The 24919-nt window shown below is 49.7% G+C and overlaps 2 protein-coding genes across 3 annotated transcripts; both read right to left on the reverse strand.

Annotated features, from left to right (window-relative positions):
• Positions 1 to 1110: 1110 nt before the first annotated feature.
• Positions 1111 to 1521, reverse strand: LOC115400444 (putative transmembrane protein INAFM2). Its single transcript, XM_030108313.1, has one exon. It carries the CDS (start codon positions 1440 to 1442, stop codon positions 1155 to 1157), a length of 288 nt encoding a protein of 95 aa, XP_029964173.1. The 5' UTR covers positions 1443 to 1521; the 3' UTR covers positions 1111 to 1154.
• A 2113-nt stretch (positions 1522 to 3634) lies between these two features.
• On the reverse strand, positions 3635 to 24000 carry ccdc9 (coiled-coil domain containing 9). Of its 2 annotated transcripts, none has more exons than XM_030108257.1 (15): positions 23882 to 24000; positions 22485 to 22599; positions 22184 to 22288; positions 21704 to 21853; positions 19539 to 19889; positions 19384 to 19467; positions 19136 to 19300; positions 18870 to 19051; positions 18538 to 18599; positions 9675 to 9795; positions 9305 to 9437; positions 8707 to 9223; positions 8382 to 8582; positions 7840 to 8040; positions 3635 to 5498 (listed from the first exon to the last, which is right to left on the reverse strand). In XM_030108257.1, exons 2-15 carry the CDS (start codon positions 22485 to 22487, stop codon positions 5494 to 5496), a joined length of 2280 nt encoding a protein of 759 aa, XP_029964117.1. In that variant the 5' UTR covers positions 22488 to 22599; positions 23882 to 24000; the 3' UTR covers positions 3635 to 5493. The 2 variants fall into 2 exon arrangements, with proteins under 2 accessions (XP_029964117.1, XP_029964118.1); XM_030108258.1 differs by having other exon boundaries at positions 23886 to 23968.
• Between the last annotated feature and the right edge of the window lie 919 nt (positions 24001 to 24919).

Here is a 24919-nt window from a genome sequence, read left to right on the forward strand (position 1 = left end):
AGCGTGACCCCTGACCCCTGACCCCTGACCCCTGAATGACGACACTCACACTGGAATAAATGCATAGTTTATCGACGTCATGACAGGAAGTTCTCAAGGCTACATCGTTAAAAACAAGAGGAAAAAAAACAGTCTGATGGCGGTAGCCTAGATTAGCAGGGGGGTGGAAGGAGGGGGGGGGAGGGGGTTCTACTGGAGGTGAAACTAGAATGGGCCCCCCAGGGGGCGAGCGGAGGTCCGGGTTGAGGCTACTTCTGCTACAGTACGCTGTCGCTTTAAGGTTCCTCTAAATACCTGAATAAACAACAGCCGACGTGCTGCGGAGAGGAGAGGAAGTCCGTCCCTTCACTTCGAGGCAGATCCTACAGTCAAACCATTAAAGAAAAACACAAGTCTCCATTAGTGCAGAGCGGGGATGGACGTTCCGGGGTCAGAGGTCAGGGGTCGTGGGGGGGTGGGGGGGGACACAGCTTCTTTGGGGCTAAGCAGTTTGTTGAGGCTCCAGAACAGTTCCGTACCAACCGGCTTCTAAAGGGTCCAAACAGCTGAGTCCAGGTCCAGAACCAGGTCCAGGCGGGGGGGGGGGGGGGGGGGGGGGGGGGGGGGGGGGGGTCAAGGAGACCAGGTCGGACCTTGACCCACAGACAGACGTGAGAAGAAGGTGAGAACTGCTGCATCCCGTTGGAATATTGATCCACTTTAACATTCTTTAACTGATCGACCTGGTCGGCGTGATAACAATAATAATCCAGTTCATCAGGAAGGAGGAGCTGCTGGATCAGGAAGACCTGGACCTTCACACACTCCACACACACGCTCCACATTCCCCCCTGCTGTCAGAGGTCAAAGTTCAGTGTCACTCCAAAAGTTAAAAAAAAAAAAAAAAAAAAAAAAAAAAAAATGGGGGGTGAGGGCAGCACCGCCCCCCCTCCCCCCCCCTCCCCCTGCATGCGGAGCACTGATGCATCCCCCCGTCCCGTCCCGTCTCTGGATGCTGCGTCCTCCATCCCTCCTCCATCCCTCCTCCATCCCTCCATCCTCCGCCGCCGCTGCGTCAGGTGCGTGCAGCGGTCACCTTTTGCAAAAAAAAAAAAAAAAAGTGCGCGCGTGCTTCACTGCGTGCGTGCGTGCGTGCATGCCCCTGGCCGCTGTTGTCATCCGAGCCGGGGTGCGCACTCGGTGCGGTTCGGCGCCGCCGCGGCGCTGCTGGTCGCGTTCCCGTGCGCGTCCGGAGTCCAGAAGAAGACATAGTAGATGACCAGGATGAAGGCGGCCACGGACACGCAGAGGAAGTAGGCGATGGCCATGGCCACCTTCACCCACACCTTGCTGGACATGGTGGCGTGCTTGGCCCGCAGCTCCCCGGGGTAGCTCGGCCTCCGGTCCATGTCCCCGTTCGGCTTCTCGCCGCTCGCGCGCACCTGCCTGCCCGCAGCCTTCATCTCGCCGTGCGCGCGCGGATCGGGCTCGGTGGAGTGTTCATCTGAGTCGGGACAGCGGGGCTGCTGCTGCTGCTCTTCCTCCTCCTCCTCCTCCTCCTCCTCCGATCCCGGTGCAGGATGCTCTCCTCCCTCCTCGCCCCCCCCTCGGTCCTCCGGTGCGCACCGGACAAACTGAACTCTGGGAGGCTTCACGAGCGCCAGCCGGACGGGACCGCGTGAAGTTAGACCTGGAGCCCAAACCCGGTCCTGTTCACACCCTTTCACAATAAAGTTCTGAGAGAGAAGAGAAAGTAGAGTTAAACAAAGCAGGAAAAAAAAAAGATCCTTTATAACAGTCAGCATGGTAGAATATAGACAGTAAATACATTAAACTTTTGTTGGTGTATAATTACTGCCTGTGAAGTGGGAACCTGGGTTCAATTCCCATTAATGAAACAGATCTTTCAAAAATTCAATTAAATATGTGAAAAGGTGCATTTTATTTCATTTCATTTCATTTATTTTATTTTATTTTATTTTATTTTCATTAGCAGTGGATCATCACTCTTTCTAATGTGAGCCGGAGCAGTAAGGAAAGGTCAATATTTTAAGGGTTCTAAAATATGGAGACTAAATTTAAATGTAAATGTAAATGAGAAGTGTTCAGCTTCTTTCATCAGCAGTTATGAAATCCAGAAGGAAAGCTGTAAAAACAAATGAACACATCAATAAGTTGACGAAACTTTGTTTCTTTTTAATATAATATAATATAATATAATAGATAATATATGTAATTTATGTCATCATTTGGTTGTTTTTATTTTAATCCTAAGTAAAATTCAGTGTTTTGAGCTAGTTTCAACGGAACGTTAAAGCAGAGTCCACCAAGAACATAAAACTAATGACATTTAATCACATTTCAAACTTGTTCACTTGGTTGTTTTTTTTTTTTGGTAATTTGGTCCACTGCAGTCTGCCACTGTCGGTGCAAGCTGCAGTGGACTGCATGCAGCAGTGTCCCGTGCACGCTGCAGTGGACTGCATGCAGCAGTGTCCCGTGCACGCTGCAGTGGGCTGCAGGCTGCAGTGTCCCGTGCACGCTGCAGTGGGCTGCAGGCTGCAGTGTCCCGTGCACGCTGCAGTGGGCTGCAGGCTGCAGTGTCCGGTGCAGTGGACTGGATTGAGGAGCAGGGGAGGTGGAGAGCTAATCGGCCGCTGCCCCCTCCAGGATGCGGCGAGCGACCGGCGCCTCCGCCAGCTCCACCCGCCTGCTGGAGGTGGAGCTCGCTCCGCTCTGATTGTGAAGGGCGGCTGCTGCAGCTTCCTGCTCCTCCCTCCGCGCTGCTCTCGCGCTTGACTCCGCTTCGCACGAGGAGGAGCTGAAAGTGCGAAGCGGCAGGCGATTGGGTCAGAGTTAGAGGGAAACGTCCCGCAGCAGGAGAGATGCAGAGCAGCCTTCATCCTCCTCCTCCTCCTCTTCCTCACCTCCTGCAGACCTCCGCCCGCTGCAACACTCATCCAGTGCGCGGGGGGGGGGGGGGGGGGGGGGGGGGGGGGGGTCATTCCTCCTCCTGTCCTGCAGCAAGCAAGGTCACCGCTGGAAACAGTGTGTGTGTGTGTGTGTGTGTGTGTTCAGCTGCAGAGAGAAGCAGAGAGAACAGCCGGCATTTTCCCGACTTTTCATTCCGTCTCTGTTCGCTTCTACAGTTTTCCTCACAGAGGTCAGAGGTCACTCAGACCTGCAGCAGCTTCACGGTGCGAGGTGGTGACGGAGGCCCGGGTGGTGCCGGGTGGCACAGAGAAGCCAAAACCCCCTGATGGACGGGGAAAGGTCAACCCCCCACCCACACACACCGTTTGAAGCCTCCGCCCAGCGAATCGTCCCAAAATAGAAGCTTTTCTCTCAAGGTGTTTATTTCTCAGCTGCTGCTTTCAGGATCCACAAATCCAGGTTTACTGCTTAATTAAAGATCTGATCCTGGATCAGATACAGGAGTCTTCATCCATCCGATGAACCCAGATCAAGGTCACAGAGGTCGAAGGCAATCGAGGCCAATATGAAGATGATTTATCAGATTCTAGTCGACGGCCTATCGGTCCGTTACAAGGTTCTACATGTGGGGTTTCAATTAAAATGAGTCATTAAATATTAAAGGCGTCTATCAGGAGAGTTATTAACATGTCAGACAGAAAAAAAAGACCAAGTTCTCGGGTTGGATTTGCACAAAACTCTTGTATATTTAAATCCACTGGAAAAAAAAAGAAAAAGAAAAAAAAGAAAGAAAGAAATGTACATGATTTTATTTCTTACAACTGTCGAGCTTCACAACACAAAGAAAGGATCTGAAGTGGAAACCACGGCGACGCCCCCAAAGTCTGCTGAGGTACGAGAGGAGGGCCACACACACACACACACACACACACACACACTCACACACACACACTCATACAAATATGGCTCTTTAGAAGCATGTTGGAACAGAAATGAGAGAAGACGAGCCGAAGCGTCCCGGAGTCGCAGGACGCCGCCTCATGCAGGAAGGTCAACATTCCACTCGTCTCTCACTTCTACGCCACTTTATCTACAAAGAGTGGAGTTTTCCTCCTCAGACTTCTTAAAAAACAAACAAAAACAAAAAAAAAACCTAAAAAAGACTTTTCATCCCAGAAACTCAAACAGAATAAACCGGGCCGTCCTCCGTCTCGCTGCAGTGAAAGAGGACCAGAAGCCGGTTCAGGGTGAAAACATGCAGACGGTTGATGATTGGTTGATTTGCTGCTCCGGACTCCAGTGAAGACAAACACTCACTCCGTTTCTACGTCTCCTCATCCTCACCCAACAGCCGCGCGCACACACACACACTGCCAACTTTGACCTCTGACCTTTAGGAAAGCGACTTTTGCCCTCGGTGGGCGCGAATATGTCGAACTGGTGTCCGTGTTAGCCTGTGACCAACAGATGTTGAAATGCTGACTGAAACTTGTCTTGTTCCAGCGAAGATCGGTTTTCTACCGTTACAGTAAGTTTATAAGTTTTAGAGTCTTTTGTGAGCCTTATTTTAACATCCGTTCACACAGAAACCCGTCACTCATTAACACGGGAACCAGTTAATCCATAACACGGGCCGGGCGGTTGCTAACAGTCTGCCTCGGACTTCTTTGAACAACTCGCTGTTGCGCGATTTGCGGCCGTCTGTCCTCTCCAGTGTTTGTTCTCTCTGGGTTTTTATATATAAAACAAGTGTTTCTCAGCCACCGTCCAGTTCTTCTGCTGGTTTGTGACTGTCCTGCTTAACGTTTACTGCGCACGTCATCATGTCACTACGTACGAGGGAACGCATGCGCGATCGATGGGTGTACACCACCTCGTGCAATCGGATCCGAAATACAATCCGCTCCGAGTGAAGCGGATCCACTCAGTGTTTATACGACACATTTACAGTCCGCTTCGCCGACAGTCCCATTATACGGGGCCCAGGGCAACGTGGCCAACGATTCAGAATCAAGTTCAATTTGGAATAAAGACTTCACTGGGAATGAAGACATTACATGGTCATTTTAAATCAGAATTATCTGGATTTAAAAGTCCCACATTAACCCACCCCAAAGGTCAGAGTTCAACCCGATCAAACATGGCGCCTCTCTCTCTCTCTCTCTCTCTGGTTCCACTGTTGCGACTTTAGAGGTTTTAACAAAGTGCTCCGCCACATTTGCATAAAGTCCGCAGGATTCGGCTTTATGCAAATGAGCCGAGGGCGGCAAGGCAGCTGGAATCGCACCACTGACCCGGGAGGCCCGCAGCGCGGTGCTGCCAGATGCCACAGCGAGCCGCTGCTCCGCCGTCCCGATCCTGAGGTCGACTCCGGAGGACGTTGATATGAGGAGGAGGAGGAGGAGGAGGAGGAGGAGGAGGGGGGGGGGGGGGGGGGGGGGCAGCTGGCGGAGGAGCCGCAGTCTCCCCCCCCCCCTCCTGAAGAAGTAAATCACTGAGTTTCAGATCAACGGTCACTCCCTCGATGAAATCTGCGCTGCTCTTCATCCTCCTCCTCCTCCTCGCTTCTTCCCGTCAGCTTCAGCCTGTTCAGAAGAAACACAGAGGGGAGGGGGGAGGGGACACACACACACACACACACACACACACACACACACACACACACACACACACTTCGTCACACACACTGCTTCTTTTTCATCATGATTAATGTTTTCATCCGGAGCACTTCACGGAACCACTCAGGCGGCAGGCGGGCCGGGGGGGTCTGAGGGGGGATTATTTAATTAAATTAAATAACTGCATCATTTCTGTGGCTTTCTGGCGCCGAGAGGCTGACAGGCTGAGACTCGGCCTTCGCAGAGCGTGAACGCGGCGCCGGGAACCCGAGCTTCATCAGTTCCGTCGTTCACGAGTCGTCAAACGACGAGCGGCGAGAAATCTGTGAGATACGGAGCTGCTCTGCTGTTCACGGGATCCCAGGACTTCGATTTTATTTATTACATCAGAAAAATGAGCATTTGCTTCCATTTTGAGTGAGAGTCACTCTTTTAGTCTGAACTGCTGGGGTTTTATTTTGAAAGGTCCAGTGAACTGAGCTGGAATCACAGAGTCGAAGGAGAATGAAATCTGCATTTCCAGTCAGACCTGTGAAGCTCTAATGAAACGCTGTGAAGCCAGACTAAACTTCTGTTTACGCCACAACTGCATCATCATGAAAAACTGTTCCCGAGGTGAAACTTTTGAGACGCAGTTTCTTGAAAATCCGGTTTTATCCCCTCCGGACGAACCGACACGTGTCAGTCTTTTAGAAAGCTGCAGGACGCCTCTGGTACGGACGCTCTGCTCCGAGAACATCACACAGCTTTAATTCAATCAGGCATCAAACGCTTCGCCTGCTATCCGTGTGCCGATCTGTCCGGCAGGCCGCAGCTCATTTCCTCTCAAGAAGCCTTTTAGAGGCTTAATTGCAGCTGTAATTTCCCCGTTTCCTGAGCTCCCATGAGCTCATGTGACTCCTGCCGTTAATGTGCGGTGAGTCAGCGGAGTGTGAGAGCAGCCGGGCTGGCCTTTCACACACCACTAACACACACACACGCACATGCACACACGCGCCAGCAGGAAGCCCTGCGGTTCTGCATGAATAAAACCATTTCTGGTGAGAAAAAAAACCATTTGAAAGATTCTGTTGAGCGTCATCTCTTCAGGGATTCTGAGATTGCTTCCTGTTTCAATCAGCCTGAAATAAAAACACAATGCCAACAGGACCGCGTTTCAGGTGGGGACGGACAGGTTTCAAAATAAAAGTCTTAAAGGGGCAAAGCGCAGTTTTAAATATTACATTTTCAATTATTCACACCCACACACGTTTTCACCTTTGCCTGACGGGCAGCAAGAGCTATTTCTGCAAGATCGCAGTCGCTCCTATTTCCCTGTGCAGGGCACTGAAGGCACAGCAATATGAGTGATTCAGGTACGAATCGCTCTGAGCCTGACGTAATGCGCGCTCCCGCTGGCCTGGTAATCCTTAAGTTTCGTTTTGTCCGCCATTACTCCGCCAGAGTACTGAGGATGGAGCTTCCAGAAAGTAAGAAAAGACGGGCTTCTAGCGCTGCCACAACTCCAGCACAGACCCCACCAGGCAGAAGAAACTTACATTTAACTCGAGCGCTGCTAAAAGAGCGAGGAAGGAGTTCCCCTCTTCTGTGCACGTACATGGGCACAAGCCACAGACACGAGCTTTTCACTAAGCTGCAGTTACGCCTAAGGCCTGCAGGGGTTGGTGTTTCGCATAAAACGAGCAAACTGCGCTGTGCTCCTTTAATGAATGAGTGTTTTTTTCCCATGTAAATAAAAGTTTTTGGATTTCATTTGAAAATGTCACAGCTTGAGCAGTTTGCTTGGGCAGGAGGCCGTGCAGATAGATACACATCAATCAGTGGACGAGCAGCGGTGGGGGGGGGGGGCAGGCACATGCAGCATGTCCGTCATTCAGAAAGAAAAACAGTCACAAGCCGGAGGAGCAGAGGCCTGGACCACGAGGCTGGATTCACAAAGCCGGGATATCTTCATTCTAACTTTAGTTCCCCCTGACGTTCCCCCAGCAAATAGAATCCAGCTCTGTAGTTCAGCCGCACACAGGAAGCAAACAACACACACCACCACAGGAGGAGGGGCTTCAGACAGGAAGTGGGCTCCTGATTGGCTGACGGAGGCGAAGGAGGCGTCCGAAGAGAAGAAGAGTTTTCATGCCACCAAACAGAAACGATGCAGGAGCGACAGAAGCAGCAGGAGGACGGTGAAGACACAGAGTGAAGCGGGGGGGGGGGGGGGGGGGGGGGGTTGCAGCTGCTGGGGGGGTTTAGAGCTGCTGGGTCTCGCTCTTACAGTACGACACCGTCTCAAAGTCCGCGATGAGAACCGCACCTGAGGACGACTCTGCTGACGGAGCAGCTCCGCTCCCCGCAGGCGCCTCCTGCGCCGCCGCCTCCTCCTCCTCCTCCTCCTCCTTCTTCTCCTCCTTCTTCTCCTCCTTCTCCTCCGCCACCGCCGCCGGGGGAGACGGGCTCTGATCAGCCTCCAGGACGGCAGCAGGAGGGGGGACGTCTGCTTTGTCCGCTTTGTCCCCTTCAACACAGACATGGGCCAAACGAAGTCATGTCAAAATAAGAGCCTGACCCTGTTCGCTCAGCTTTCGGTTTCATTTCTGAGTCGATGCTTTAAGATCACTAATTGTTTGATTTGAATGTAGGATTTAAATCAGGACAAGACGTCGTCTGAAACATCAGCGCTTCTGCAATCTAAAATGATCACAGAATTAAACAAAAATGCACTTTGAAATGTATTATTTCAGAAGATAGTGCTTCAACATTTGATTTGCAAACAATTACAGGAAATACAATCTTCAGACGTTCATTAAACTGACTTGGTGGAAAAAGGTTTAAACGTGAAAACGGCTCCAGTCTTACCTTCTGAAGAAGCAGCTGCTGCATCCTGGGACTCATTGACCTCGGAGGGGGCGGGGCCAGATTGATCTGAATCGGCGGGGCCAGACGGATCGGAGGGGGCGGGGCCAGGTGGATCGGAGGGGGCGGGGCCTCCATTGGGGGAGTCTGTGGGAGTCTCCTCCGGCTCCGATACGATCACAGTGTTCTGGACTTTAACGGCAGCTGAGGTCAGACGGAAGGAAGGAGGGATTGGAAGAGGAAGAAGTTTTGTTTTGAGTTATCTGCCGTCACGTCTCATTAAATCCGTTTTCCTCGGTGAATTCTCCACCTGGATGGTGACTCTCACCTGTGTGCTCCTCCGTCTCCGTCTCAGCAGGTCCCTTGGCGGTCCGGTCCTCCGCCACCGCCGCGTCCTGGTTCTTCTTCTGTGGTGGGCTGCTGTCCTCGCTGGGGGGCTTCGGGGGGCTCTCGCCGCCCACGCTGCCGCGGGGCGACAGCATCTCCATCTCCTCGCCCCAGTCCGACACCGGCTGGTGCCCGTCCAGCGGGGAGAAGGGGCTGACGGGCTTGCCGCCCTCGGGGGAGTCCTGCGCCGCGGCCGGCGGCGGGATGTGGACCTTGGGCCGAGGGGTCCGCTGCTCTTTGGGGCTCCCGGCGGACGTGGTCCGGGTTCGAGTCCTGGGAGACGCGGGCGAGGCGTCCTTCCTCTTGGAGCCCTTCTCCTTCCCTCTGTCCTTCTTCTCGTCTCCTCTGGAGTCGTGTTCAGAGTCGCTGCCTTCGTCCACGTCGTCCTCGCCATCGCTGGCATCCTCCCACTCGTCTTCCTCCTCCTCCTCCTCATCCTCTCCGTTCTTCTCCGCTACCTGAGAGAGAGAAGCGAAAGGAAGTCAAATCTCCTGTAAACTAGCATGGATCTTTGTGAAAAGACGACGGAGTCTCCGGACCTTCGGCGTCGGGGCAGGTTTGGGTTTCTCCTCCTCTCGCTCCTTCTTCGGCTTCTCCTCCCTCTTCGTCTTGTCCTGTTTCTCCTTCTCCTCCTCGTCCTCCTTCTCTCCTTCCCAGCGGTTGTCATGCATACTGTCCCAAGCATTAGAGGGGAGGTCAGCGTCACGCTCGACAGGCGAAACACCCGACAAACATCCAACGAACACAAGACAGGATAACCAGCCGCTCAAACATGAAACTTGTAAAAAATAATTTCTTCAACATAAAACCGTCGGTGGGACTAAATACTGGCACAGTTGATCATTTAGTGTTCAAATCTTTTTTGCAGCAACAGATAAATGCAATGCGATGCAATGCGGAGGAGCTCACCTGTAGCTCGGCTTCTGGCCTCGGCCCTTCCCTCGGCCTCGCTCCCCTCGGGCCCCGGGGGTCCGGCCCTGAGACAGGAAGTCCCCGAACGTCGGCGCTTTGGGCGGCCGCTTGCCGTCGTCTGGAGGAGAACAGGCGAGAAGTGAGGATAAAGACACGGGACTTTTTATTCCTCTATAAATCCATGTGAACGCCTGAAAACTTCATTCAGAATTAAGTTTAAATCCGAACAGACCGGCGGGTCTGTTCTCCTCTGGAAGTGGATTATATGCTAATTAGGCGCGACTTCATTCTAATCGTTATGCTTCTTATCGCATGCTCCGTCGTGATGACGCAACCTTCCAAAATGGCGGCCCGCAGTCCGACTCGTACGGAAACGATTTATTTAACGGCAGTTTTACAAGAATTGTATATACCGTATTGGCCCAAATATAAGACGATGTTTTTTTCCAGTAATGGTATTCTCAAAAATGGGGTCGTGCTATAATCGAGGGCTAGATGGAGCCAAAGTACCGGTGACCTGCACTGCCTCTGCTTGCATGCAGTGGCTCAGCCGCCCCGTTAGGGGGAGCTAGTGAGTTGGACAGAGTGTAAAGGCCTTTGCTTCTCTGTCGCAGCGACGCCGTTCCTACGCCGCCAACCCTACGCCGCCACTGAACATATCTTGCTTCTGCGTCAAGGGAACACCCTCCTCTGCAATTTCACCGCCAAGCCGCTAGGCGGGCGTGGCGGTGTCTTTGGTTTCGCAATCGGCAGTCACTACAACAATGCGGCTTCTGTAGCTCCGGTTTTACCTAGACTTAGATCTATACACAGTTATCTAGACATAGATATCTAGACACGCGTGCACTTACTGAACATATATCTCCATACATGACATATCTGGCCACACCGGGCTGTCGTGGAGGAGTGGCGTGAGCGGCCCATGATGAAATATTGGTGAAACTGAGTTTTTGGACGATTAAAGCCATTTTAGGAGAAGCTATACACATAGCCCCGTCTGCTAACAGTATAGGGATGTGCGCTGCTCGATTTTGGATCTAAATTTCTTCCCGAAGTACTGCTCGGATCAGAAAAGCATTCGGGGTGAGTTCTACTCCATTCTATAAACAACGCGAAAGCGGACCAATCACAGCCCTCGACGTTCACGTCACCCAGAGTCGTTTCGACGCTTTGTTAGAATTTTTGGGAGGTGCGCGTCAAGCCCTAGCGTAGGGTCTACGTAGGGCACGGCGTAGACGGCGCCCTACGTACGTTGCTGCGATGGAGAAGCATAAAAAGGCTTAAAGCCTAACAGCAGTGTGAGAAGAAGACTGAGCAAGTGTGGCCAGTTTATCTAGGGTTCCAAACAGCGCATCGAACATATCTGCCTGTAAGTACTCGAACATACTTAGTTGATGTTCAGGATGGAGGTGGAACTGATACTTGTGAGTTTGTTCATTTGTTTTGAAGTTTAAACGCAGATGCTAATTCCGTTAGCATGTTAATGGCGTTTCCATTAATGGTTAGCATTAAGCTAGCGGCTTTGATTTTAAATACGGACTTGTTTTGTTTTTAGACAGCGATGTATGTTGTGATACATGTTGTGTATATGTTCACTTATATGTATATCTGGTTTGTTTCAGTTTTACAGTGCCTTCAGGAGAAAGTAATAAACACTCAGACAAGCTGAAATCTCATGTTTTCTTTCTGAAGAACTGTTCTCTACATGCCAAACTGAACCCAACATTCACGGAGGGCTGAATTATTAATATTCATGAATTTGAATAGAACTTGAATTTGATGGTTATAGTTATTTACATCATTAATGCAGTTATTGAACCTTTGAGGTACTTACGAGGGTGTACCCCAAAGAAACCATAATTTGGTTATAACTTTTTATTTCTTACATTTCAAAATAAAACACCACCATCGCCTTCAAAATAATCTCCATTCAAATTAATGCAGCACTCCAGCCGTGTTTCCCACTTGATGAATGCGTCGTCAGACCCGTGCGTAATTGTGCCATTCGGGGCCGGCTGTGATTTTTCTGTCACCTCCTCCACATCTGCAAACCGCTGTCCCTTCAGCTCTTTCTTCAACTTGGGGAACAAGAAAAAGTCACTCGAGGCTTCATCTGGCGAATAAGGCGGATGGGAGAGGAGATTCATCTCATTCTTTGCCAGAAACTGCATGACGCGCAGCGCATTGTCCGCTGGCGCTCTGTGGTGGTGGATCAACCGGGCTCCACTCGGCCACTACGCTCTGCTTCCTCCTCACATCCTCACGGAGCGTCTGAGGACTTCCATGTAGTAGTCCTGATTTACAGTCTGACCTGGAGGGACAGACTCGCTGTGGATGATACCCTGGACAGCAGAAAAGCAGCTCAGCATTGTTTTTACGGCTGAGCGGACCTGACGGGCGGACATCTGGCTCTTCTCAAACCACCCGAACCACTCATGGACCCGATTCTTCCCCAGAGCATCATCCTTGTAGACTTGCTGCAACAAGGCGAGTGTTTCTGCTGCCGTTTTTCCCAGCAATAAGCAGAATTTAATGTTCGCACGGTGCTCTAGCAATGTCACCATTGTGGAAAAATCACAGACCGCCTCTGCACTCTGTTACTATAAATAGCGCCTGACAGACGTCAGTGTCACTCTGGGATCTCGGACTTTTCACAGATATGCACAAGGCTTACTACCTGTAGCACATCTGATGGCCAGAAGTCGAAACTCATTACTTTCTGACCAAATTCCGGTTTCTTCTGGGTACCCCCTCGTAATTGTTGCTTATTTTGAGAAAGAGTATATTTTTTATTTAATACTGCAGTAATTTTTTTTTTTATCTTAAATCAGGTGAAACGTCACCTTTGTTGTGAGTCTTTGAGTTTAGAATAATTGTACAATAAAAAGTTCTCTTATGAGTAACCTTACTGTCTTCAACATATTTTTATTTTCACAAAACATTTGAAAAACAGGGGTCAACTTATAATCAGAGTCGTACTATATTCGGGCCAATACGGTAATGAAGCGAGCGGCTCGACGGGCGCTTAAAGGGATACTTCAACATTTTGGCAAATTGGCCCATTTAGCGCAATTCCTTAGCGCAAGTCCTTTCGAACAGCATACTTACTGTTTTTTGTGAGGGCGAGCTGTTGTTTATTCAGAGGTGAGTCGAGGAGGGCTTCACAGCGGACACAATGGAAGTGGATGGTTTTTTTGTTCCCCCTCGTCAAACTCATCAAATACACAATCCAACAACCCCAAAACACTTTGGTGGACACCTTATAATCCGCATATTCACTACGCTGTGGAACACCAACAAATAATATTGTAGCATTACGACACTGAAGCAAATACTGGGAACTACTTTTTCTTTTGAGATCACTACGCCCAGACGCCATGTTTAGTAAGTAGTTCCGTCTTAGCAATCTTCGCAAAAACAACTCAATCTCGTAATTGTGCACTAATATTTCACAGCATAGTGAATGTGCGGATTATAACGTGTCCACCAAAGTGTTTTGGGTTGTTGGATTGTGTATTTGGTGAGTTTGACGAGGGGGAACAAAAATACCATTCACTTCCATTGTGTCCGTCCCGAAAACCTTCCCCGACTCACCTCTGAATAAACAACAGCTCGCCCTCACAAACAGTAAGTATGCTGTTCGAAATGACTAAGGAATTCCGCTAAATGGGCCAATTTGCCAAAATGTTGAAGTATCGCTTTAACAACGCGGACATTTCCAAAGCTGTAGCTTCAAAGGTAATCGAGAAAGAAAGACGAGAAAAATGCTGGTTTTAACTTCAGGGAGACGTCAGTATGTCACGGCCGCCCCCTGTCCAATCAGAATGCTTCACAGACCCCCGGCATGAGAGAGGATTTAATTCTTCATGTTCCCATGTAAAAACGATGCTCATGAATATAATTCTGAATTGCTGACTTCTTAAGTGTGGAGGTTTTATTTGCGAGTCGAACGAGGCAACGGGGGATTCAGAGACGAGACAGATGGAGGTGATCAAGAAGCGAGAATAACAGGACGCATCTTTCCAAAGGCTCAACCTTGAGGTTTGCGTTTCAGCTGAAAGGCCTGAATTTGATGGAGGAATTCAAAATGAGGTCCTCCGTCTCGCTGTCGTTTGTGAAATAGGACTGCGTCGTCGTCCTCCTCCTCCGCAGTGACGTCTGGACGGTCTGGATCGAGACCTGCAGCTCCTCGTCAAAACATTTACAGATGAGACGAACGCTCCTCGGCTGCCGTGCTCTCCGGTCCATCTGTTCATCCGCCTGTCGCCGTGGCTGCAGTCTGACAGGCGGCATCTTACGTAACGTCAGTCCGCCTGACCTCCGACACCAGGTGGAGACGTCCAGGCGAAGGACGGGACGGACAACCACTGACCCACTAATGCATGAACAGGTTGTCCAGTGGTGGAACCTTGACAGAAACGCATGACGTTTTGTCTTATTTTAAACATTTTCACCCATTTAGGACATTTACTAAAAATGAGTTTAGCAGTTCTGCTCCTGGAGAGTCGCAGTAACGAACATTTCTGAGGTCGACTGTCAACATGAAGCCGCCAGAAAGCCCGAAACGAGCAGCACTTCGACCTCTGATCTGAAGAGCTCCTCTCCGAAACTCACACCATCACCTGGACGGGAGGAGGAGTCGCTGCAGGACTGATGTACATCGTCACAATCAAGAGCAGACTGCCGAGAAAGGACGGCGCGAGAGACGAGTGAAGCGCCGCAGGAAAGGAAAGGAAAGAGGGAGTGCAAGGACGAGAAGGGAAAGGGACAAAAGTGGAAGAGGGAGGACATAAGAAAGCATTCAGAGGCAGAGAAATGGAACAAATGAGCTGCTGAGGGAGGAATAAAGGAGGGAGAGAGAGAGAGAGAGATGAGAAACCAGCAGGAGGATGAGGAGAGGGAGAGAAGAAAAACTGGAGACGGTTAAACTTGGGAGGGAGGAAGAGAGAAGGTCAGAGACCGAAAGCTTGAGCAGAGGAGAGAGGAGGGGGAGGGGGCAGATGGAGGGGGGCAGTGAGAGCTTGAAGGGGAGAGATAGGAAAAAAGGAAAAAAAAAAAAAAAAAAAAAAAAAGGTCAGAGAGAAAAGATACCAGAACAAAAGAAACGGAGGGATAAGCGAAGAGAGAGGATGACGAGATTGAAAAGAGCAGCCCGGGGCGGAGGAGAGGACACTCCAGAGTCATTCCACAGATTAGAAACGGTGGAGAGAGAGAGAGAGAGAGAGAGAGAGACACACACACACACACACACACACACACACACACACACACACACACACACACACACACACACACACACACACACACACACACACAGTGTGTGTGTCAAGTGTTAATGCGGGGCAGGTGTGATGCTGTGATTTGCAGGTCAGTTAAATATGGAGGTGAAAATGGAGGTGAACCAGGAGCGACGGGGGTCAGAAACCAGCCGTGGTTCGAAACCCCCCCCACAGCGCCACACGCAGCCCAGAGAACAGGCGAGGGAACCTGGGAGCCCAGCAGGGGGGGGGGGGGGGGGCTGGGAGGCCGGGAGCCATGAGGGCTGCTTTTCACACCAAGGCTCAGATTTTCTGACCAAAAGTCACACGAGCCGGTTAAATCTGACCACTAGAGGTCAGTGTGTGACAGCAGAATGCTGCTGCAGCGCCACAGAGAAACCTTCGCTACGACTGCAACGTCACCTCAACGGAGAAGATGCACACCACCACTTAGATTTAAAAAGAAAGTGAAAGAAACTAGACATGTTTTTGCTGCTTCGACAACAGAAGTCGAGCCTCCGTTCTCTGAACCTAAACAAATGATCAATGTCAGTTCGGTCTTAAAAATCAGAGTTTATAGTTTTGGTTAAAGTGTTACACGTGCTTTGGTTTTTATGAACTCTGTTTTCAGCATGATCGTTATTAAATTTAAAAAAAAAAAAAAAAAAAAAAAAGGGGAAAAAAAAAACATTTCCTGGTCGATAATTCGAACCTTTCTCTCTGTATCTATATTTTCTACATCTGGACATGGAGGAATAAACGTGACGTTAATCACCCCTCATGACTTAACCTTTTGACCTGTAGCCCGGACAGTGTGGTCCTCTACCCCTCACAGCTCTCTGGCTCCCCCTGCAGGAAGATCAGTGAACCTGACGTGCTCATGACGGTGAACTTCAGTCGCCCCCTAGTGGTGACTCGGATAACATCTCAAACTTTATGGTTCAAATCCCAGCCGAGGCCTGAGGCTCTGCCTCGTCTCGGGAGTGATGGGAGTGAATAAAGCTTCTAGGTAAGAAAGAAGTTTTAGAGGATTCTGGCATGCTCGGGGTCACATGGGGGGGGGGGTGCTTCACACAAAAACAGCAAACAGTGTCTCAATCCCATGCTGGGTTCTAACCTGAGGCCCTGCCCCGGGGCTCTGCACGAGCGTGACGCCCCCGTGCTGCAGAGAGGACACACACACACAGACACACACACCTGTAAATATCCCCTCACTGCAGAGGTATAGCGAGCCGCAGATCAGCCGGACAGAACAGCTGAGGATTCGTTCCTTCATTCAACCGTCTCCTCCAGTGAAGCCTTTACGCTCCTGATGAACTGAATTCAACACTCTCTCCAAAAAAAAAAAGTCCATAAAGTTAAATTCTGCTCCTCATATCTCTAGAAAAGCTGCCAACACTCCTGAAGACACCGTCAAGTTGATCGAGCTTGAATCAATAGATGTAGAGTTTAGTTTTCTGCTCTGCGTGTGTTTGATGGGAGACTTGGTGGAGTTTATTGACTATCAGCTAAATTCATGTGTGCAGAGAAACAGTCGCAGTTTTAAAGTCCCAGATTTAAAAAAAAAAGAAAAAAATATATATATCTGAGCAAAGTTGATTCTGCTATTTAAAACAGTCAGTAAATAAATGAAGCCCGTTACTCCAGTGAGGCGAGTTCTGGCTCTGGGAGCTGAATCATCCAGCTGTGCAGTCACATCTGCAGCCGCCGGGCGCAGAGCAGCGTTAAAGATGCAGACCTGTTCGTGTCTCGGTTATTTCACCGGGCGGACGAGCGAGCAGCAGCAGCACCACCAGCTAAACCGAACACGTCCGCTAAAATAAACAGAGAATAAATACTTGACCTTTGTCTCGACCTCAGAAAACATAAATGATTCAGTCTCAGCAGCTGAAGTCGTTTCATAACAGTGAGTCTGTAAAAACGCACAATTAAACAGGAAAAGAAGCCAAACTATAAAAGCAGGATCAGTTTATCAGGAAGCAGGATCAGAGGGTAGAGGAGCGAGCGCCGGTTTGAATCCCACTGCTGAGGGTCTCTGAGCAAAACTGTAACGTTTTGAAGAAAAGTGAGACGTTGTGGCTGTAATGAGCTTCTTATAAGGCGGGCAGTGGAGAAGTTACAGGTATTTAGTTCACCAATAGGCGACGCTTTAATAAGAGCAGAAAACTTGACGTTCACTGGTTCGATTCCCAGTGAACCCTGGGAGAAGTAGCTGAAGCTGCAATGAGAGATTTCACACATTTCACTTCTCATTATTGACTTCATTCAATTTTAGTTCAAGGAAACGAAGGAAATTCAATTATTTTAGATTATTATGCATTTGAGCTGCTTTGCTTTGGCTTCATGTGAACCATTATTTTTATAACAATCTCTGGAATAGAGTCAAAGAAACAAGAGAGAAAGGTTAAAAACTACAAACTGCTTTACGCTGTGGCTGCAGATGCTTCTCCAGCTGCGTTTTAACTAAAGCCGCCTGATAATTTGAGTCGACCGAGGCGAAAACTGTGAGGCCGAAATGTGTTTCTGGGTGTGTGAAAGTCAGTCTTTAAACACAGACACAATAAAGACGCTTCTGCTGGAGGCTTAAGGCTGAGGTTCATCTGGACTCCAGGGAAATACAGCCAGCATTTACATAACCAGCTTAATTAGCCGGAGGAGGGCCTGCGTGTGTGTGTGTGTGTGTGTGTGTGTAGCTGCTCACTTCAGAAACTGCAAACACACTGTGTGTGTCCTGCTAGATGTGAAGGTCAGGGTTAAAGCTTAAATAGCTTCACATCAGACCTGATTTCACGGCAAAAAAAAAAGTAAATAAAGAAATAAAACCATGTTTTGGTGAAAACTGAAGGCATAATTCTAATATTCAAAATAAATCCTAAACAGCTCTTCAGCTTGGCTTTTAAGGTTTATTTCAAATCATTTGTTTCTGAGATTTTTTTTAATCATCTTTACTTTGATATTTTAGTCTTTTTTTCTGTTAACTTCTTATTTCTCCATTTCCTGTTAAACTCGATAAAGGGTTTAAGGGACGTTGAAGGGGGTCGATGCTGAAAATAAATCTGATATCGGGTTTGATGTTTCAGAGTCAGGTTGTGGTTATGAAAAGGCAGGAAGTCGCTACAGCAACGCTCCAGGTGTCATTTAAGCCATTAAAGGTGGTTTCAGTGATTTCCAGCTAAACAGACTGATCTATTGGCCCCATGCTGAGCAGGTCAGGAGAATCGATTCCCAGGATCAATAACTTATCAATATATACTCACTAATATTACGACGCTTCAGTGAATCGTTATGACTGAACAGGAAAGTCTGAAGGTTTTTTTTAATCCTTAAGCTCACACTAAATTCTGATATTATCACTTTTATGGGGAACTAATCAGAGCGCCACCTGGTGGACAAAGACCCAGGATTAATGTCCTTATAAGGAATGGAAGCAGAGAGTGTGTGTGTGTGTGTGTGTGTGAGTGACAGAGAGAGAGAGAGATGTGGGGAAAGAGGTGCATGGAAGGTCAGCAGCTGCACTCATCCTGCCAGCTGTTGTGTAACCACAGTGACATGCGGAGGTGTGTGTGTGTGTGTGTGTGTGTGTGTGTGTGTGTGTCTCTCACCTCTCCTGCCGCCCTGCTCGGCTACGACGCCCTCGGCAGGAACACCTGCGTCCTCCTTGAACCTGTGAAAACAGCCGCCGGGAAACAGTCAGAGCGTCTTCATCATCATCTTCTTCATCGTCTCGACTGACAGCTGCTCAGAATCTCTCCGTCCTCTGACCTTTAACCTGGCTGACCCCCAGAGTCTCCCTGCACACTGACGTTCAACACCTTTTCTAGTCAGCTATACTGACTAGTAACGACTGATGATCGCTGCTGATTGATCTTCAAACGCCTGACGTGTTTCTAAAGAGGAAGGACGTCGTCGTCCTCCTCCTCCTCCTCGTCCTCACATGCTGTCCGTCTTCTGGGCGTCCCACTCCCGCCTCCACTGGCCCGTGGCGTTGCGGTGGCGTGCCAGCCGCTCCTCGTCGATCTGCTCGCGCTCCTTCTTCCAGCGCAGGTACTCGGCGCGCTCGCGGCCCGTCATGGACATGGTCATGTCCAGCGAGCCTTTGGGTCCCGGGCGGCGGCTCTGTCCAGAGAACACAGCGATCCATCACTTCAACCAAGGGACGACCAGACCAGGCCGCCGCCACCGCGCCGGCGCAGCACTCACCGTCCACTCCCGCTCCAGCTCCGCCCCCGTCTTCACGTTGTCGAAGTCCAGCCCCCCCCAGTTGCGGACGTGTCTCCTGCTGCCCTCCTTGCGGTCGATGTCCGGCGCCGGGCCCGAGCGGCGGGGGTCGTCCAGGAAGTTGCGGATGGGTTTGTCCCCCTCCACCTGCGGAGACGTGACGGGAGCCAGTCAGATCCGGTCGGACCCGGACCGCTGGACGCGGGGGGGGGGGGTGCCTCTGCTCGTACCCGCTGTCCTCTCTCGTACTCGGCGATTCGCTCCATCTCCTCGTTCATCTTCTCGATGTTCTGCCGCCGCTTCTCCTCCCACTCCTGGACACACGGGACGGTCAGCGGCGGCGGCGTCCCGCCTCGCCGGGTGGAGCAGACCTGGACACACTGACCTTTGATTTCCGATCGCCGCCACCTGGTGTGCCCTCCACTCCTCCTCCTCCTCCTCCCCCGCCACCTCCACCGCCGCCGCCGCCGCCTCCTCGTCCTCTCCTTCCTCCTCTCCGTCCCGGACCTCCCATCTCTCCTCCTTCATCTCTGGGTGTTCTGGGCTCCCACTCCCTCCTCTCCTGTCGACCCCCTCCTCCTCCTCCTCCTCTCTGACCCCCGCGGCCCACCCGCCCGGACCCCGCCCTCCTGGGGGGGCTGCGTCCGTCACTTTGACCTCGGTGGCCGTCGCCCTCCTCCGACGGCTTGCGCCCGCGCGGCGTTCCAGGTTTCCAGTCGTTCACCACTCGCTTCTCCTGCAGCGACATTTAATAAGACATGAAGAAGAAGAAGCTGAGAGCGAATCGGAATGAAGAAACGCTGGAGGAACAGAAGAAGAACCAGGAGAGTCCAGGCTCATCCTGACTGAACCAGACCAGAAAACCGACAATAACTTGTAAGTTTAAAGTTTCTCTTTACTGAGCATATAAGAGGAAAATAGATATTTTCACAAAACCAAAACGATTTAATTCAGAGAGTGGCTCCAATCTCAGCATAACGTGAAATCTAATGAAACCTTCTGGAACAAAATGGAGTCATATGTTAAAAAAATATATATATAGATATAAAACTGTATTACTTTTTCCCATTTTCACAGTGGTTTTAGGAAACTGGGGCGTCTTGGCCCGTCTTCTGTTTGACCTGATGTGGCTCATCTGTGTAGTTTGGATTAACTGAGGAGGGGGTCAAACGCAAAGACCCCAAAGAAGGACGGATAAAGAGCAGGAAGTGAGAGAGCAGGGGGAAGAATCACAGAAGAAGAAGAAACGTTGCGTTCTGAGACGACTCGTTTCTCCAGAGGACCGTCTTTACAGATCTCTGGTCATGCTGGGAACGGCGTTCTGAAAGGCCACAAAACACACTGGATTGACATTTAACTGGATCATCGGCGCTGGATGAGTTCATAAAGAGGTGAACGTCTGCCTGAGAGGCAGAAACCGGAGGAAATAAAGCCTCCAGCATTCTAAATCTGCCCTCTTAACAAGGTTTACTTGGATTTTATTGCTGTAATATTTCCACAGAATGTGAAATGAGGGAGTGTTTGTGTCCTTCGGATGACGTTAACGTCTCATACTTGGCAGTTCTTCCATGTTTTGAATGTGGCGAATCGCGTCTGACTGTCTGAACTCGACAGCGATGAGAGGAGAGGCGTCGAATCCAGCAGCGCTGAACCTCCGACCTGCTGCGGTGATGAAGCGACGGCGGCTCATCTGCGCTGTGGATTATGCTAAACGACGGCACAATGAGCGAACTGAGACCGAGAGCCGCTCTGCTCAGCTTCAGGAGAGGGTTTTAATATTCTAGACGAGAGCCTCTGACCGGGAGCCGGCCAGGCGCCACCCTGCTGCCCTTCAGCCTCCTCTTCCTCTCCTAACCTTTACAGGTTCAACGTCACGTCTCCGAGTCACCTCAGAGGCAATCTGGAGCTCGGCAGGGGGTCGCCACACCGCCGCAGCATCGGGCGGCCCGCTGAAACGGTGAGAGGCTGATTATAGACGGGCCGAGACCGCCACCACTGCCGCCGCCGCCTCCGGACCGCCTCGTTAATCTGCAGCTTTCAGCCGCTGCTCCCCACGTCAGACTCCATTAATAAAAAAAGACTATTTTTAAAAGAAGTTGTTCGCGCGCCCGGCAGAAGCCCAGCTGGAGCAGCGGCGCCTCCAGCAGAGGCCCCCCACAAACCGTGCTGAAAATACCCACAACACCTTGCTGTTTGCCCTGCAGAGACGAGGGAGGAAGCAGCAGGGCTGCACGCCGCTCTGCCTCCTGAGGCGCTGCGTCTGAAACTGGATGGTTCATGGTGTCGTTCTTCATCTTTCCCTGCTGTTCGGAGGGAATCGGCTGATTGAGTTTCGTCGCTCCAGAGCGAGCGTGACGACCGGGATAATCACGTTCACCGAGACGGTCGCTGCTCGGCGCCCTGATCGTTCCGGTCGCTGCATCATTACGCCGGTGCAACAGGTCCAATTATCCCTGCATCTGTTTCACTGCAGATCAGATCAAATCTTCAACGTGGCGGAAACGGCGCTGCGCCAACAGGAGTCCAGGAAAACCCCGCCTCCTTTCTTACCCCGGCCGTCTTCGACAGGTCCACCGTGACGGTGAAGTTCTCTTTCTCCGTCTTCCGCCTGTCCGGCTCCGGCTCGTGGGGGCGGGGCTTACGAGGCGTCGTCACGGCTATGCCTTCCTGCTCTGCCTTCTTCTTGTCTTCCTCTATTTCCTGGTGAGACAGACGAGACGAAACAGTCTGAAAATCATTTCTATACATCAGTAAAGCTGCTGCAGGCCGATAGGAGACTCTTATTCTGACAAATCTGTCTCAAAAGAAGAGAAAGAGTCTTTACAGTGAGCTGAATTCCAGCTCTGAAGGTGGTTTCAGGGACCGGGACCTCAGAAAGTTACCAAAGAAAGAACAAAAGTGATGTTTGAATGTTCCTGCTAAAAACTAAATACAGAAATTCATTCTAAACACACAGATGAAAAGACTGAAACTATGTGAATGTGGCTGATAGTATTTATATCTGAATCCTCTTGAAACTCTCCTTCTCACCTGATACCTCTTCACCAGAGCTTCGTTCTTCTTCCTCAGAGCTTCGATTCGTCTGTCCAGCTCCGCGTCCTTCTCCTCCTTCGTCTTGAGATCCACCGCTGAAGACTGAGACAAGGGAGGAAACAAGAGGAAAACTTAGAAGCACAGAACTGATAATCCTCTCTGATCACTTCAGAGGTTATCTGAGAACCGTTTCCCAGAGGGCTGATTATTTAGATATCGTCAACACGGCAGTGGTTTTCCCTCCTGAAGCTCTTCAAAAGCGTGGAGGACTGCAGCGGTGTGTCCGTTCGGTTCTCACCATGCTGCCGGTCTGGTCTTCACACTGAGCTTTAGTGTCGGTTCTGCTGAACGTATAAGACACACCGGCGTGGAAACTCCGTCCTGCCTGCCCTCCGGCGGAGTAACACTTCCTCCTGCAATGAAGAAGATTAGAGGATCAGAGATTAAAAACTTTGCATTAATTAAGAGCGGGTGAAGAGTAGATCCAGTCCTTAATAGTCACTGAATACATGTTTCTACATGTTTCCACTATCGAAACAGTTTTCCTCTTTTAGAAATTCTAGTTATCTTAGCGTTTTTACCCCAGTTTAGTTATTTTTCCTTTAAAAAAAAAAAAAATGTATTTTTAGTCAAAGAGATAGAAGTCGTTTTACACACATCTCTTGGATGTAAATAGAATAATAATAACATACAAAATGCTTGTATATAATTTAGTGACAGCTTCATGGAGGCTCCATCGTGGAGCCACAGCAAAAGAGTCAAAAGAGCCACAAGTTACAAAAATAGGCTGAACCAACACCTACAAATTCTGCTCTGGTAAAGGATCTTTGTCAAACAACAACCGAAGAATTTACCAAAGAAAAAAAAAAAAGAAAAAAGAAAAAAGAAAAAAGAAGTGAAAGTGAAAGTGGTGCAGGAGTATCCAGGTTCACTGCCTGGTCGGAATGATGATGAATCTGAGTGTTTTTTAGATGATTGATTCAGTTTGAACCATTCATCAGCTGCTGAGTGGATTTGTGATTCTGCATCGTTACTTTCAATTTCATTATCAGTTGTTCACCACCACGTTACGACAGACACAATAACACACATCCCATTCATCAACAGATGAGTGGCCATGAAATAACTTCTTTTGACTTATGTTGAGTTAAGGAGGTTATTTTGATTATTTGAGGATTCAGGATTTATTTTCAGCAGGAGCATTAATCACACCGACTCCTGAATCAGCAAAGCTTCATGTTTACATGCAGGAAGCCTCCAGCGAGCTGCTCTCCTTGTTACTGAGATTGATTAAGGTTACAGGTAATCACAGGAGAGATATCAGCCGCGTGTGTGTTCGAGTGTGTGTGTGTGAGAGAGAGTGAGAGAGAGACAAGAGCCCAAATGATTAAACCCTCCATGTGTTCCCAAAGCCTCAGTAAGCGTCTTAGAGCTGCACTCTGGAGGCCAGCGTGAAGCATGAAGCACAGAACCAATAAAAACGCGCAGTTTTCACAGAGTCGCGCGGTTTGAACTCCTGCAAATGAGAGCATCGGTGTGTTTAGAGAGGCTGAGGAGGTAATGTAAGCACATTGAGCCATGTCTGAGCTAACAGGGAGCCCGGCGATGCAAACAAGCCGCTGCTCCAGCAGCCCGCTGCCAAATAATCCTCCGCGCGGTTCCGCGTGCGTCACACCCCGGTCCGAGCACATTTACCTGCCTCAGGTGAGTCCGAAAGAGAGTTTTACAAAGTCCCTGTCTGGACCCTCCGCTCGTTGCCAAGTTCTGCTCCTCAATGCGTCCTCATTACTGCCTTCCTGTTAGCCGCGGCTAACTTCCTGCCAAATAAAGATCCTCCCGCCGACTCTTAAAGCGACAGCGGCGCCGATTTGGAACAAACCTCCTTCAAACTGAGGCGTTAAATCAACATGATCGTCACAAAACAAAGACAAAACAATTATGTTGCACTGTTATCAAAACTCTCGTGGTTAAAAAATTCTATAGTAAGGAGGGAATTAAATGTTTTCCAATCTGAAATTAAATGTAACGCTAAGATTTTCCGCTAGAGGGCGGCAGAGAACTTTCGGGAATTTGACCTGCTAACGCACACACACACACACACACACACACACACACACACACACACACACACACACACACACACACACACACACACACGCAGTCTTGTATTTCTATCCTTGTGGGGACCGTCCATTGACTCCCATTCATGTGTAGCCCCTAACCCTGACCCTTACCCTAACCCTAACCCACACCACAATAAAGCCTAACCCTAAAGAAATGTTTTTGCGCTTTTACTTTTTTCAGTAACAACAACATGGTCAAGAAAACACTGTTTCTCCTACTTAGGACCGGAAAAAGGTCCCCACAAGGCACGTCGTTCCACGTTTTGCTATCCTTGTGGGGACATTTGGCCCCGACAAGGATAGAAATACAAGAACACACACACACACACACACACACACACACACACACACACACACACACAGTTTGACAGTAAATGTATTTATACGTGACCTTTATTAGAATGATTAGAGCTGAAAGAAAAGTGTCATGAAGTGCTAAAATGAACCTCAAAACATTAAAACAATGAAACATTCTCATGAAAACAAACAAGTTGAAAACATGTTTAAAATCTTATGTAGTGAAGTTGTGTGAAAAGGTCATTCTTATTTGGATGATTAGTTGTTGTAATAGTTGATTACACGATTACAATTAACAAGTACCCGACTGATA

The sequence above is a fragment of the Salarias fasciatus genome, chromosome 14 (assembly GCF_902148845.1).
Source record: "Salarias fasciatus chromosome 14, fSalaFa1.1, whole genome shotgun sequence".
Lineage (NCBI taxonomy): Eukaryota > Metazoa > Chordata > Actinopteri > Blenniiformes > Blenniidae > Salarias > Salarias fasciatus.

Excerpts from the sequence above, each read along its gene's own strand:
- LOC115400444 (XM_030108313.1), bottom strand. The coding sequence starts at position 1,442 with ATGAAGGCTGCGGGCAGGCAGGTGCGCGCGAGCGGCGAGAAGCCGAAC.
- ccdc9 (XM_030108257.1), bottom strand. Across the intron at positions 19,052-19,135 it reads AGCTGGAGCGGGAGTGGACG|AGCCGCCGCCCGGGACCCAA; the intron begins GTGAGTGCTGCG and ends TTCTCTGGACAG. Across the intron at positions 9,438-9,674 it reads GGCCAGAAGCCGAGCTACAG|TATGCATGACAACCGCTGGG; the intron begins GTGAGCTCCTCC and ends TGCTTGGGACAG.